Source organism: Ictalurus furcatus, chromosome 25, assembly GCF_023375685.1.
Source record: "Ictalurus furcatus strain D&B chromosome 25, Billie_1.0, whole genome shotgun sequence".
Classification (NCBI taxonomy): Eukaryota; Metazoa; Chordata; class Actinopteri; order Siluriformes; family Ictaluridae; genus Ictalurus; species Ictalurus furcatus.
In genome coordinates, this window is record NC_071279.1 from 19,210,078 (window position 1) to 19,226,516 (window position 16,439).

General features: G+C 40.7%; 1 protein-coding gene across 1 annotated transcript in view; it reads left to right on the forward strand.

Moving 5' to 3' along the window:
* Positions 1–15,832, forward strand: part of itpk1a (inositol-tetrakisphosphate 1-kinase a) — a 34,091-nt gene extending 18,259 nt beyond the window's left edge. The window contains exons 4-11 of the mRNA XM_053613943.1: positions 1,153–1,278; positions 1,487–1,604; positions 4,225–4,323; positions 7,743–7,783; positions 8,647–8,812; positions 9,688–9,755; positions 10,216–10,378; positions 13,419–15,832. Coding sequence (XP_053469918.1) covers positions 1,153–1,278; positions 1,487–1,604; positions 4,225–4,323; positions 7,743–7,783; positions 8,647–8,812; positions 9,688–9,755; positions 10,216–10,378; positions 13,419–13,681 — 1,044 coding nt within the window. The 3' untranslated portion in view covers positions 13,682–15,832. The remainder of the gene's footprint in view (positions 1–1,152; positions 1,279–1,486; positions 1,605–4,224; positions 4,324–7,742; positions 7,784–8,646; positions 8,813–9,687; positions 9,756–10,215; positions 10,379–13,418) is intronic.
* The last annotated feature ends 607 nt before the right edge of the window (positions 15,833–16,439 follow it).

Here is a 16,439-nt window from a genome sequence, read left to right on the forward strand (position 1 = left end):
TCTTCAACTTTGTTAGGCATTACAGCAAGGGACTCAATTCAATGAATTATAAGGGTGCCAATAATTTTTAAACTAGCATACAAAATTTTATTCTTGTTGGACTACTGATAGGAAGGAGATCAAATCCCAGCACAGCCAAGCTGGCACCGCTGGGCCCTTGGCCAAGGCCCTTAACCCTCAATCGCTCGAATGCCGTAAACGTAAACGTAAACGTAAACATCCCTCGGCACACGTGATTATTTATTTTGGTGGAGTTTTGAAATAGCTGATTATCTGATGAACTTCACTGTTGCGTTCAAACCAGAAGAAGTTTTTGATATGGTGTTTATTATAAACATTAACGACAGACGGCCAATCAGAGCAAAGTTCATCCCTCTGTTTAAAGAATGCAGTAATAACCTTTAGACGTGTAAATAAGATTGGTGCCGTTTATTCCTGTAATAAATCTATAAAAGTCCTGATAAGACCGTACGCTCTACATTAAACACTCTTACAAAATATAGAACACTAAAGGGTTCTTCAGTTGTCCTTCTAGGAGAACAATCTAATATGTAGGAAAATGTAGAGAAACAGAACTCTACTTTGAACCCTTTCTGATAAGGAAACTCTGTGTTTTAGGAAACTGTGTTTTTTAGGGTTCCTCCAGAGAGACAACTGAAGAACCCTTAATAGTGTACACAGCAGAGCGTGCAGCTAGGAGGTGTCACGTTCTCAAGGCAGAGACGGATGCAAGTGCAGATGATACGTTTAATAAAGACCAAAACAAAACACAAGACACTATGACCTTGTGGCGAAACAGTAAGGCAAAGACTAAACATAAACCAAAGACCTCAACACAGCAACAGAGACAAGGCAAAGAGAGACCAGGAGTGCAGTGCGAACTGCGGCTGTTTACACGAGTGCTCCATAACAAGAACATGACTGAGGTGCAGGTGGTCATGTGACTGCGATGTAGTGAGGTGCAGTGGCTGCTGGGAAGTGTAGTTCAGAGTTCCTTCTCTGATACATGACAGGAGGAAGGTTATGTGTATGACTCATTGTTCCTGGTTTGTCTTGGGGCATGTGCCTGAACGGTTCCTGTTATAATCTAAATATAATAATAATAATAATAATAATAAATACTGACCTGTTGACTCCACTGTGCCTCTGCAGCTGGATCTCAGCAGGCCGTTGGAGGATCAGGGCCCGCTGGACGCCATCATCCACAAACTGACGGACCACATCGTGGAAGCTGATCAGAACGTCAGCGAGGCTCAGAGACTGGTCCAGAGTGTGCAGGTAGGACACCAGCTTCATCGCACAGCTGGACGTCATAAAGCATTTCAGAAATGTAGAAGATTATCTTGATCATGAGGTCTTGGCAGGCTTGTGCATTTTTTCTTGTAGCAGTTACCTGTGATTATTTTATTTATTTATTTTGTAAATCACTGACCCCTCATTGTTTACAGTGTGGGGATTAGTTATTAATCATCCACGTTCCTTTCAGGAGTACATCGACGCTCACCCAGGGACCGTGATCCTGGATCCTCTTCCTGGTATCCGCACGCTGCTCGACCGCTTCAAGTCCTACACGCTGATCCACAAAATGGAGGAGTGCATGAAGGGTCAGTACAGTACACACTGTCCACACACAACACTTTCTCATAAACCTGTGCGTAAAGAGAGAAGTTCTGACATCTTCAGGACAGAAGAGTGTTTGCTTTTGTGATTTCTCTGCAGCTCGACAAGATGAGTTTATTCATTCGTTTTGTTTGATTAACTATAAGAGAGAGAGAGAGAGAGAGAGAGAGAGAGAGAGAGAGAGGCTGGTGAGGGAGAGTGACTTCACATGGACGTTCCACAACATTAAATGTAACTATAAATGGATAAAAATTATGACATGCTGTTCTTTAATTTCAGTAATAATAATAATAATAATAATAATAATAATAATAATACTTGGCAAGTTGCTGTGATGTGCTGTTATTGGAAACTAATCAACTATGTATTGCTCACAGTAACTCTGCTTCATCATACCATCCTGCTGTTGATTATTTTCCTACAACAGCACAACACGGAGTGTTTTTATTCCTGACATAGCTCGTGTGCAGGAGCTTTCATTGGATATGGAGAAGATTTCTGGTAGCTGGGTTTTTTTTTTTTTTTGCATATTATGTAGTATTATATTATTACATATTACACTGAAATAGTAAAAATGGCACGAGTGATTAAAATGCTTCCGAACTTTTTAGCCAGTGTCCTAATGTGAGGCCCAAAAACACTGAGCAGTTTATCCTAAGGTAGAGAAATCGTCTGTTTAATCTTAATGAGGAGGTCGAGGAATGTAGACACTGAGACGTCAAGGCCAGTAAATAAAACTGTACTGTTATTGGTGTTGAATTGAATTAAATGGTGTGTATCAATAGTTTTATATCACAAATAAGATAAGATAAGATAAAAACTTTATTGATCCCACACTGGGGAAATTCTCTTTTTGTTTCACAAAAAACAGATAAGAAAGAACATTAAATAGGAATAGAACTGAGAAAAAGATATATATATATATATGGGAAGAGAAAAATAAGAATAGTGGTAATATGTACACTATGAACACCTCACTGTATGTACAGATGAATAGAAATATGAATACAGACGAGTAAGACCTCGTTTATACACAGACAAGTGATAAATGGATTATTGCACAGTTAACAGTAGAGGTTGAGCAACAAATAGTAATAAGTGAATAAATGTTCCTGTTGCAGTATTATTGTGAGCGTGTTGGCTGATGATGCAAAAACAACTAGCAGTGCTACATATATGGGTTTTTTTTTGCATTAAAGAGTCTCATATTTCGATCAGGCATGTGTTCGGATTCTGTGAAGGTAAATCAGGTGTCGTTCGTACAGCAGTGAAAACACAGGAACGATGAGAATAATGAAAAGAGAGAGAGCGGACCGAGTACTAAGCCTTGAGGTACACCTGGAGCTACAGCAGCCGGACGGATACGAGTAAACCGCTGTGTGTTTGCGAGTCTCGATTTAACCAGGCCCAAATGAAGTAGCTGAAAGATGGGAAAATGAGTGTGTCGTGATTTACAGTATTAAGTGTTTCTGTGAAGAGGAAATTCACGATAACCGTAATTGAAGAATGAGTAACTGATCAAATATTCTAAACATTAACACGGATATGAACTCGAGTGTAAATAAAGCTTGTTTTGGCCACAGAGACCGGCGTGTGTGTGTGTGTGTGTGTGTGTGCCAGATGTGTGCTGAGGGGTAGTGCGAGGTTAACAGCCTTGGCTCCAGTCTGTAATAAAGCAGAGAGCTGTGTTTAGAATTCCACGCCTCTGACTCTCTTTCACCAGGCAACCACTTCCATGGATATTAGCGTAGGAAACAACACAGAAAGGTTTCCTGGGAAAAGAACGATAACACTACAGTCCCCACTGTATCACATCACGCCATCTGCACTTAACTTCTGCACCCAGCTTCGGGTCGAAACTTAAACTCAGGACAGAAATGATAATAAACCCACACGCGGCAACTAAAACCACTTTCTGTCAGGAGGTGATTAATAGCTCAGACCTGTGTTTTCTTCTCTGAGATTTAATGAGTTTATATATAAACTGCCGCAGAACAGACTGAAGATGAAACTCCAGACACACACTAGACACCGTTTACCTCGAACTGGTTACCACGGCAACGGCAGAAATATTATCTTTTAGAAAGTTCTGCAGTGTGAGGTAATAATACATAACCCTACCGAGAGCTGCTCAGACTGGTGGCCCATCTTCAGCTGACAAGGCTGCACTGAGCTAATGCTAATGCTAGCGCTAGGTGCTAGCATCTTCCACAAGTCATGGATGTGCATGGTTAGGCAGTAACGTCACCTCAAGGAGGTCATCTTCCATCCGTCATCCATCACGAGGATGAACAGGTGTGATGGGTGCTGTAGCTGAAGCTGTATTAGACGAACTGAAGATTAGATTAAGGAATCAAACAAGCAGGCTGTGCTGTTATAGGAAACATTAATATAATCAACACCTTCTGACCAATCAGAATCCACACTGTAGCAGTGAATGAGGTGTAATCAACAACCAAAAGCAATTACAATGCTACTGCAGCAACAAGAAGACACGCCCCCTCTGTCCCCGCCCCTAATCTATACCGACGGTTATAATTCTAATGCTGTAATAGAGTAGAATGTAACATTTGTGCTAATGTGCTAATCTGTGTGTGATGGTAGATGAGAGGATCTGCTCTCCTCCGTTCCTGGTGCTCAGCAGTGGGTGTGGCCCTGACATGCTAGAGCAGCTGCGTAAGAGAGACATCACCTTCCCCTTCAGTACGTGCACCTTCACATCCACTTCATAATGTCTAATAACTCTATTCATCACCTTCACATCCACTTCATAATGTCTAATAACTCTATTCATCGCCTTCACATCCACTTCATAATGTCTAATAACTCTATTCATCGCCTTCACATCCACTTCATAATGTCTAATAACTCTATTCATCGCCTTCACATCCACTTCATAATGTCTAATAACTCTATTCATCGCCTTCACATCCACTTCATAATGTCTAATAACTCTATTCATCGCCTTCACATCCACTTCATAATGTCTAATAACTCTATTCATCGCCTTCACATCCACTTCATAATGTCTAATAACTCTATTCATCGCCTTCACATCCACTTCATAATGTCTAATAACTCTATTCATCGCCTTCACATCCACTTCATAATGTCTAATAACTCTATTCATCGCCTTCACATCCACTTCATAGTGTCTAATAACTCTATTCATCGCCTTCACATCCACTTCATAATGTCTAATAACTCTATTCATCGCCTTCACATCCACTTCATAATGTCTAATAACTCTATTCATCGCCTTCACATCCATTTCATAATGTCTAATAACTCTATTCATCACCTTCACATCCACTTCATAATGTCTAATAACTCTATTCATCACCTTCACATCCACTTCATAATGTCTAATAACTCTATTCATCACCTTCACATCCACTTCATAATGTCTAATAACTCTATTCATCGCCTTCATATCCATTTCATAATGTCTAATAACTCTATTCATCGCCTTCACATCCACTTCATAATGTCTAATAACTCTATTCATCGCCTTCACATCCACTTCATAATGTCTAATAACTCTATTCATCGCCTTCACATCCACTTCATAATGTCTAATAACTCTATTCATCGCCTTCACATCCACTTCATAATGTCTAATAACTCTATTCATCGCCTTCACATCCACTTCATAATGTCTAATAACTCTATTCATCGCCTTCACATCCACTTCATAATGTCTAATAACTCTATTCATCGCCTTCATATCCATTTCATAATGTCTAATAACTCTATTCATCGCCTTCACATCCACTTCATAATGTCTAATAACTCTATTCATCGCCTTCACATCCACTTCATAATGTCTAATAACTCTATTCATCGCCTTCACATCCACTTCATAATGTCTAATAACTCTATTCATCGCCTTCATATCCATTTCATAATGTCTAATAACTCTATTCATCACCTTCACATCCACTTCATAATGTCTAATAACTCTATTCATCGCCTTCACATCCACTTCATAATGTCTAATAACTCTATTCATCGCCTTCACATCCACTTCATAATGTCTAATAACTCTATTCATCGCCTTCACATCCATTTCATAGTGTCTAATAACTCTATTCATCGCCTTCACATCCACTTCATAGTGTCTAATAACTCTATTCATCGCCTTCACATCCACTTCATAGTGTCTAATAACTCTATTCATCGCCTTCACATCCACTTCATAATGTCTAATAACTCTATTCATCGCCTTCATATCCATTTCATAATGTCTAATAACTCTATTCATCGCCTTCATATCCATTTCATAATGTCTAATAACTCTATTCATCGCCTTCACATCCACTTCATAATGTCTAATAACTCTATTCATCGCCTTCACATCCACTTCATAATGTCTAATAACTCTATTCATCGCCTTCACATCCACTTCATAATGTCTAATAACTCTATTCATCGCCTTCACATCCACTTCATAATGTCTAATAACTCTATTCATCGCCTTCACATCCACTTCATAATGTCTAATAACTCTATTCATCGCCTTCACATCCACTTCATAATGTCTAATAACTCTATTCATCGCCTTCACATCCACTTCATAATGTCTAATAACTCTATTCATCGCCTTCACATCCACTTCATAATGTCTAATAACTCTATTCATCGCCTTCATATCCACTTCATAATGTCTAATAACTCTATTCATCGCCTTCATATCCACTTCATAATGTCTAATAACTCTATTCATCGCCTTCACATCCACTTCATAATGTCTAATAACTCTATTCATCGCCTTCATATCCATTTCATAATGTCTAATAACTCTATTCATCGCCTTCACATCCACTTCATAATGTCTAATAACTCTATTCATCGCCTTCACATCCACTTCATAATGTCTAATAACTCTATTCATCGCCTTCACATCCACTTCATAATGTCTAATAACTCTATTCATCGCCTTCACATCCACTTCATAATGTCTAATAACTCTATTCATCGCCTTCACATCCACTTCATAATGTCTAATAACTCTATTCATCGCCTTCACATCCATTTCATAATGTCTAATAACTCTATTCATCACCTTCACATCCACTTCATAATGTCTAATAACTCTATTCATCACCTTCACATCCACTTCATAATGTCTAATAACTCTATTCATCACCTTCACATCCACTTCATAATGTCTAATAACTCTATTCATCGCCTTCATATCCATTTCATAATGTCTAATAACTCTATTCATCGCCTTCACATCCACTTCATAATGTCTAATAACTCTATTCATCGCCTTCACATCCACTTCATAATGTCTAATAACTCTATTCATCGCCTTCACATCCACTTCATAATGTCTAATAACTCTATTCATCGCCTTCACATCCACTTCATAATGTCTAATAACTCTATTCATCGCCTTCACATCCACTTCATAATGTCTAATAACTCTATTCATCGCCTTCACATCCACTTCATAATGTCTAATAACTCTATTCATCGCCTTCATATCCACTTCATAATGTCTAATAACTGTATTCATCGCCTTCATATCCATTTCATAATGTCTAATAACTCTATTCATCGCCTTCACATCCACTTCATAATGTCTAATAACTCTATTCATCGCCTTCACATCCACTTCATAATGTCTAATAACTCTATTCATCGCCTTCACATCCACTTCATAATGTCTAATAACTCTATTCATCGCCTTCATATCCACTTCATAATGTCTAATAACTCTATTCATCACGTTCATATCCACTTTATAATGCCTAATAACTCTATTCATCGCCTCTGTGTTGGAAGGTTCTGTGTGTGATGGGGTTTCAAAGTTTTCACATTCCAAAAACAATTTCCGTCTTCCATTTGAAGAGAAAGAAAGAATGAAAGAAAGAAAGAAAGACAGGACGTGTATGAGAGTATGTGTGAAGTGTGTACATGACTGGCTAGAAGATAGAACTTTATAAAATCCTCCTTGTTTATCTGTGAGGTTGAAGATAGAACTTTTATTTAAGAATGAAATAACTCCAGACAGAACTTTATAACGTGAGGTCAGGAGTGTTTATCTTTAATAAAATGATGTGGCGTGTTTCTGGCACTAACGCGCTTGTTCTCTTTCCTGTTTCTTGTTGCAGTGTGTAAGACTCAGGTAGCGCATGGTGTGAACTCTCATGAGGTAAGAGAGAGCGAGAGAGAGAGAGAGAGAGAGAGAGAGAGAGAGAGAGAGTGTGTGTGTGTGTCTGTGTGTGTGTGTGTGTGTGTGTTGTAATTACACTCCTCGTTAATGTTCAGTCTTACGTAATTGAGCACATGTTCATATTGTCTGATGATTGCGTGATCATCCTCTTGCAGAACACACTGACTCACCTCAGCTCACTGTGGTCATTTACACAGCAGGCTGAAAGCTTGTATAGCACTGAAAGGAAAAAAGTAAAGAGAAAGAAGCACAGAATAAATTAAAGAAAGAAAGATAGAATGAAATGAAGGAGAAATTATCAAAGTTAAAAGACTTCATAGTCAGGGTGCACAAACTTGTGCACGGTACAACTGCTTTGAATACTTTGTGGATTATTATAATTTGTGATCATTATCATTAATGAATATGTGTGTGTGTGTGTGTGTGTGTGTGTGTGTGTTCTCTAGTTTATCATTTAGCTGATGTCTCAGCTAAAGAGTGAGTAATGAATCAGTAATGAGTCAGTGATGAGTCGATTGTGCAGTTGACTCCTAGAATAAATGTGTTGACTCTGTGGGATGTTCCAGATGAATGAGTTACTCCTGACTGGTGGAATGATTGCAGGTGAACTGATGGTCAGGTGTGTTTATGAGAACACACACACACACACACACACACACAGAGTTTACAGGCGTCATAAACACACACTGAGCTCATAGCTTAGCGTCGTTATCTCAGACCAGGGCCGCACCTCAGTACAGATACGGCTAACTTCCTGTGTGTGTGTTACCTGAGAGCATTCATTGAGTTAATGTTTACCCTGAGGAGATCACACTGTGTGTGTGTGTGTGTGTGTTCTGTAGATGGCCATCATCTTCAGTGAGGAAGACCTGAAGGATATCACACCCCCCTGTGTGGTACAGAGCTTCATCAACCACAACGCCATGCTCTACAAGGTGTTCGTTGTGGGTGAGGCGTACAGCGTGGTGGAGAGACCCTCCATTAGGAACTTCCCCTCTGGACCTACAGGTAAGACCACTTCCTGTTAGTTAACTTCCTGTTAGATAACTTCCTGTTACACTCAGCATTAAAGGTGCAATCACTTTCTTCCATTGTTTTGTTTTGTTTTCTCTTTCTTTGTGTTCTCCCTATGTTCATCTCACGTTCTCCCAGTTTTTGTCTTCTCTTTCTTCTTCTTTTCTTGCATCCCCTCTCATTCTTTCTTTTTCTTTCATTTCCTCCTTTCTTGTCTCCTTCCTTTCTTTCTCATTCTTTCTTTACATCTTTTGCTGTTTCTATGGTTGATCTGTGAAAATGTTTTTTTTTTTTTGAAAAATAAAAATGTTAGAAGGTTTTATTTGTAGTTGCTGAGGTTAAAGGTCAGGGGTTAAAGGTCAGGGATATACAGGTGTGTCAGGGTGCAGTACAGAGGGATCAGTGAGCACTGAAACACCGGAGAACACGCACCACTATGAAAGACATCTGAACGAGGACTCTCTTCACAGAGCACGTACACGTCTCCTTATACACACACTTTATCTCGGGCGTGTTGAAGAACCCGTGTGTGTGTAAAGGAAGTGGAACTCGAGGGTAAAGTCACTTCAGATCTCCGGTTCCTCGTCTCTGTTTAACGCTCCTGGGTGTGTGGAACCCTGAGTGCTGTGTCTGGAAGTGTTTTGTGTTCCGCATCCCACAGGAACGCAAACAGCTTTTCTTTAATTGTAGAATATCTTAGTAAACTCCGCCCCCTGCTGGCTGCTGGCCAATCACATTTATTTCAGCAGTGTGATATCATAATGCTCATGTTTATTAATGAAGGCACTGTTAGTTACAAAGTGTGTGTGTGTGTGTGTGTGTGTGTGTGTGTGTGTGTGTGTGTGTGTGTGTGTGTGTGTGTCCTACAGACAGAAGAGCGATATCCTTTAACAGTCATCACGTGTCCAAGCCCGAGTCATCATCAGACCTCACCTCTGTGAGTCAATCTCTGCATCTCAGCTTTCTCGTAACCTGAGTGTGTTACAGTTCCTCCTCTTTTCTTTCTTTCTTTCTTCAATAGTGTGTGCTTTCTCATGTTCTCTCTGTGTTCTCTCCATGTCCTCCTAATGTTCTCCTAATGTTTTCTAAATGTTCTCCTCGTGTTCTCCTAATGTTCTCCTAATGTTTTCTAAATGTTCTCCTCATGTTCTCTCTGTGTTCTCCACGTGTTCTCTAAATGTTCTCCTCGTGTTCTCCTAATGTTTTCTAAATGTTCTCCTCATGTTCTCTCTGTGTTCTCCTCATGTTCTCTAAATGTTCTCCTCGTGTTCTCCTAATGTTCTCTCTGTGTTCTCCTCATGTTCTGCCCGTGTTCTCCACCTGTTCTCCCTGTGTTCTCCTTGTGTTCTCACCGTGTTTATGTTTCCATGTCACTTGTTCCCTTGTGTCTTCATTAGCGGGAGAACCTGGAGGGTCAGAGCAGGACGCCTAGTGACGATGTCATCCAGAAGATTTCCAGATGTTTGAGACAGACTCTTGGTGTGTCGCTGTTTGGGATTGACATCATCATCAACAACCAGACAGGACAGCACGCCGTCATCGACATCAACGCCTTTCCAGGTGGGAAAATAGTACGGTTAGAGTTTAAAGCAAAACAAAACAAAACAAGAAAGTGGTGACACACCTGGCCCCGCCCACCCGGTTACAGTTGCTATGTCTGTCCAGGATGTAAACTATAATGTTTTCAGAGGCAACTGAAGAAAATATTCATTCATCCGGGAAAAAAAAAACTTTTCAAACTGATCCAAACATCAGTCAGGCTTTCTCTCTTTCTTCTTCAAACGATTCACTGAACAAGAGAGGGAATCATGGTCATGAATTAGAGATTCACCGAGTCACTGAGATTCACTGAGTCAAATACTAATCTATGGATAACAGAAGAATGAATCTCAGTCATGATCAAAAGATTTAAAGAGTCAAACTCTCTGTGAACTACAGAGGAATGGTCATGATGGAGAGATTCACGGAGTCAAAAACACGGACAAGTAAAAGTCTATGTAACGTTGGTTAGATAATCATGAAGTTGGTTATGGATCTGTGTGGAAGTGTAGTGCTGGCTGCTCATCAGCAGCAATTGACTGAAAAGGAATAATTCAGTCCATGGCAGTGTTCGGTACTGATTCATTTACCTTAGTGACTCCTTCAAAAAGAACCGACTCACTCACAAATGACACATCTCTAAGAATCAGATCTGTGGTGTCCCAGTGCAGTTCACTGCAAAAACAAAATAACAACAATCATTTTAGCAAGTGATAATATCTTGAATCTAGTCAGATTTATCTGCTAATTCCTATTATAAGATTACAATAAACCAAACATAAGATTATTAAATCTATTTTTCGACATATTTGACTATTTTTGAGCTTTAAATGTTCTTAATCCATGCGCAGATACTTTTGCTTCTTTCTAAAAATGATCGCTTAGCAAAACAATTAGCAAAATTATCTGCCAAGACTGTTTCAAGCTTGAAATGAGTGAAAATGTCTAGAAATAGGTTTCATAATCTCAGATGTAATCTTCTATCTTCTAAATCTTCTCGATTCAAGATATTTGAATGAACTTGTCATTTTTTTTGCAGTTCTCCCTGTGGACCACACGGGGTCAGTATGGAGTCAGACAGGAAGCTGGCTATCATTGTGGTGTTTCACTTAAAAATCCTGCCATGTTCATGTTTTATGAAGGTTTGCTCGGTTTATTTTACACTACAGAAGGATGTAGCAGGTCCAGATCAGTCCTGCTTCCTGATTTGCATTCTGGATTTTGAAGTAGAGACTTGTATAGCAATATTTACTCAGAAGTGAACCTGGAAGAATTTAGAGCTAATAGTTGATCTGCGAAGAATCAGGTAGCGAACCTACAGTTAAAAACTGAAATGTGTCCAAATATACATATTCACATCAATTACTCTTTTATAAAGTGTGTTTATTATTATTCTTGATTCATTCTCACCATGTATTTACATTTACTTACAACTACACAAAGTCTCAGGTGCACAAACGAAACATTCTCCCTTTCCCACGGTGCTCGTTTCAATATTTCCTTAAATACACAGTTATATAATGATTCAATATTATAGTTGCTGTAGTGTAAAGAATCTCGAGTGAATATTCAGAGCATCTGTAGCTACACAAAGTTATATTTATCAGCTGGTGTGTTGGTGAGTCATGATACAGGAGACCTGCTGTTGCTGTAGTGATGGTGTGTGTGTGTGTGTGTGTGTGTGTGTGTGTTTTCTCTCAGGTTTTTGTAGCTTAGTAGTGAGGCAACACCTCCCTTGTTTCATAAAAGATGCACTAAAGGACGTTACAGCTGTTACTCAACTCGTCTGTGGGAAGTCCAGCAGATTTCCAGAACCTTCTTTTTCAAATGTTAAAAAGAGTAAAGTATGATAGAATATCTGTTCGCTAAAAAGGGGATTAGTGGTTAGCACGTTCGCCTCACACCTCCAGGGTCGGGGTTCGATTCCCACCGTGGCCCTGTGTGTGTGGAGTTTGCATGTTCTCCCCGTGCTGTGGGGGTTTCCTCCGGGTACTCCGGTTTCCTCCCCCAGTACAAACACATGCATGGTAGTCTGATTGGTGTGTCTAAAGTGTCCGTAGTGTATGAATGGGTGTGTGAGTGTGTATGTGATTGTGTGCCCTGCGATGGATTGGCACCCTGTCCAGGGTGTACCCCGCCTCGTGCCCCATGCTCCCTGGGATAGACTCCAGGTCCCCCGTGACCCTGTAGGATAAGCGCTATAGAAGATGGATGGATGTTAGCTAAAAATATGAAGTGATACACAGGTAATGAACACACCTGGACAGAATCAGACCCCAGTATTCTAGCTATTTTGTGTGGGCGGGGCTATTCTGAAAGTCAATGACGTCACGCGACCCGATTCGTATATGAACGTGAATCAGTGATACGCTTATTTCAGCTACGGCTTTACTCCAGCCTCAGACTTCTCTCCCGCTGTCTCAGACACGTTCTGTGTGCAAGTGAAACATTTAATACATAAAGTTTCCTTTTCAGGGTGTAAAATTACATCCAGTTCTGCTGTTTTTCTCTGACACGCCCACGTTACTCTGATTACACGGTGTGCTAGTGTATAGCTGGAATGAAACTGACATAAGAATATATACAGTACTTTCTTTGTATTCACTATAAAGCCAATAAAAATCTCGTGCATATTTTAAACGCTAAGGTAAAGAGTGATTCTGCGATCGCGGTCAGAGTTAGCAATAAATCAATAAATAAAACGGAGTAAATTAAATCAGAATGTAAAAGCATCACAATAAAGAAAAATTTATTTGTGCAATTAGTCATTTAAGTTCGGTCTGTAATTTGGGTCACATGGTTCTACATGACCTCAACCGTCGATGTCCAAATAAAGAAGAGAATAATTAGAGCACACCTGTGTTTAAAATGTCTTTTGTCTTTACGTACATATCCAGTCACAGGGAGTAGAAAATCTGAGAGTTTTTAAGCAAAATAAAATCATCAGCCTATCAGAACGGTTCTGGGGACGCGCAGGAAGTGATGTCACGCACCTACAGTACGCAACTATATACAGTATGTTGTAGTAGTGCTAAATAATTCACCTGTTTGGTTCCTCCAGGTTATGAAGGAGTCCCGACGTTCTTCGATGACCTGCTGACTCACCTGACCAGCATCCTGCAGGGCCACGCCCCCCTCCGAGCCAACGGCGTGAGCCAGCTGCCCTGCGGTATGCTGGGAAACGAGAGCGTTGGCTGGAAGATGGACAGCGAGGTGATGAAGAAGGGTTCTCATCAGACTCTGAACTGCTGCAACGCTGAACTGGGTTCCGCCTACCATCAGCACCGGCGTTCTCCGCTCGCAGCCCACGCCTCCACGCAGTGACCCTGTTTAACCCCTTCCTGACCACTCGCATCACTTCCTGTAGTGCCTGCACACGTCTAATGACCAAAGACATGCTGATTTATTTTTGTGTGTGTGTGTGTGTGTGTGTGTGTGTGTGTGTGTGTGTGTGTTAAGGTCGAAGAGGAAAAGAACAAATCAACATCCTAGCCAAGTGATTCAGCTGCTCTGCTTTTTCAGGAACTGGACTTTGTTTACTGTACCGTGCCTTCAGGATGTGTGAGAGATCATTTTAAAGAGAGAGAGGCGGATAAAGACGAGGGGATTGTATCAATTTAGGCAAAACAGCTGCTTGAGGAGCGCACAGCTCTTTCTCCTCTTTGTGCCTAGGTTACAAGTCAGGACAGAAAATTGTTTTCACACCTTTTTGGAAAAAACAACAACAACAACAACGACGACGACAGCTCACATGATGCACCCACTGTAACCATGACAACGCTCCCACTAGCTAGACTCCTAGTTAGTATAGGCTAACTAGCCATTCATTACTGTTGTAACAGTAATAATAATAAAAATTAGATTTCATTTTCGGTCGTTATTGGACCGCGGGTGAGGAGGAGGAAGCGTGTCCGAGCGCTGTATCTGGAGACAGGAAGCTGCTTGTGCGAATGCTGTATAGTCAAAACTGCTGAGTAACAGCAACTCGTCGTTCATGTTTCTCCTCATCGCGCAGTCGACGTTTATAAATAAACTCAAATAAAATAAAACACTCGAACGCAACAAACCTACAAGAAAACCTCCCGCTGATACAAACACTTCCCTTACGACTCGGCTGCTAGTGACGTTTTATTTATCTTTAGCTCGTCTGAACTAGAGTGACGTGTATTTAAAGATGAAGCACGCAAACGTTACCTCACGACGCAGATTCTCAAACGTGCGACTTTTCTGCCGCTTCAGCAGCTGGAGCAGGATCTTACGTCTCAACGTGATCTCCACATGTTCCCCACTGTCACGACTCTGATCTCATCAGAATCGCCGATTTTAGCGTGAAGCGTGTACGAGTCGACGGTTTCTGCCGCCTTCGATTTGTACTCGCGGTGTATTTACAGTAGCGGTAGGGCTCGGCGTCGGCCGCCTAGAGTTCCACAAGCACGAGGACATCTGATCTGTGGACTCGACCAACCAGACAGTCGAACACACCCCTCTGTGACGCGCGGCGTTAGCACTGTTGGTTTAAGATGTGCACTTTGCTAGCTGTTTCATTTTCTGAGGTAAAAACGGATATTAATGAAAATTCAAAACCTTTCCGCAAACCACACGAACACGAGCGCTGGAGCCGAGATTAGTGAGAGATTAGCGACTCCACAGCAGCAGCGATATGAATTAGCAGCTAGCAGCAGGTGATGATGATGATGATGATGATAAACCCTCAGTGGTAGCACCTACCTTCAGCGTGTCCTTAAAGAGACACGCTTTATTGAATAAAGGAGGTGTAGGAAAGCTCTTTACTTACTTTAATAACGATGTTTACGTTGTGCCAATTTTGTACGTCCTTTAAATGAAATGTTTTCTACTGGACTGGATCATTTCCTGAGTCCTTGTCCTTACTAACTGCCTGGTTCTAGTCACTCCGGTTTAAATTAGGATACTAGTTCGTCTACGGTCTAGGCCACACCCACTTTGGGCTTAACTCCAGATACAGATATGGATATTGGGAGCACTTGACAGAGACAGATCCACTGCGTGGCACTGTGTTACACCGCTACTATATACAGTATACAGAAATATGATTGAAATCAACTCAGTATGAATTATCTTCATTTGCACGAAAGGTTTGGGTGATAATCTGTGTGTGTGTGTGTGTGTGTGTGTGTGTGTGTGTGTGTGGCGGTGTGGACAATCAGAACCACCTCTCACACCCTATCTTTATTCTTTTAAATATGGCTTTAAAAATGTAAATATGAAAATGGATATTTTCACTGTGGGGTTTTAAACACTGGTGTATAATTGAGTGTGTGTGAGTGTGTGTGTGTGATATTTGTACATACTGTAAACACTGTCTGTATTTGTGTATATGTTGTTGTGCCACATTTAAACTACAGAGACGACATGATGACGTCACGTTGTGTAGAAATGGAATAAAACGGGTGTGGAGAATAAACAAGGCCATTGTGAAGGTGTTAGTGGACAGTCCTGGGGGTTTGGTCTGTTAATTAATCAATTAATTAATTTTATTCACTGAACATATCGCATCCTTTCTTCCTTTCCTTCCGTCCTTCCTTCTGAAATTCACAATTTTCCCTTTTTATTCTCCCTGGTTTTTAGTTTTCATTTTACTTTCCTTTGTCCTTCACGTACACCTCTCTGCCAGGCCAGCAGAGGGCGCCATAACCTGAAGTTTTAACTTTTAAAATTGTTTTTGCTTATGCTGATTTCCGGTTTGCGCAGTATACAAAGCATGTGAATGTGACACTACATGGAAAGCCTTGCTGTGTGCTAGTCACTTGAGTAATTCCTGATTGTTATTCCGATTGATCTTTGCTTTCTGCCTTGGATATCCCCTTTGCTCTGGAGTTTATCTGACTCTCTGTGTGTCAGCTTCAGCCTGTGTTTATCGATACTTTGTGTATGACCCTGAACTGTTCGTTGTTGCTGATCATCCAGGTCCCAACATGAGTAACTCTTTTCTCTATCCTGGAAGTAACTCACTTCCTCACTTGTCTAGTGCTACCTGATCGATATGATGGTTCTCCGGGCAAATACAAGAGTTTCCTCATGCCACGTGATGTTTACGAGTGCA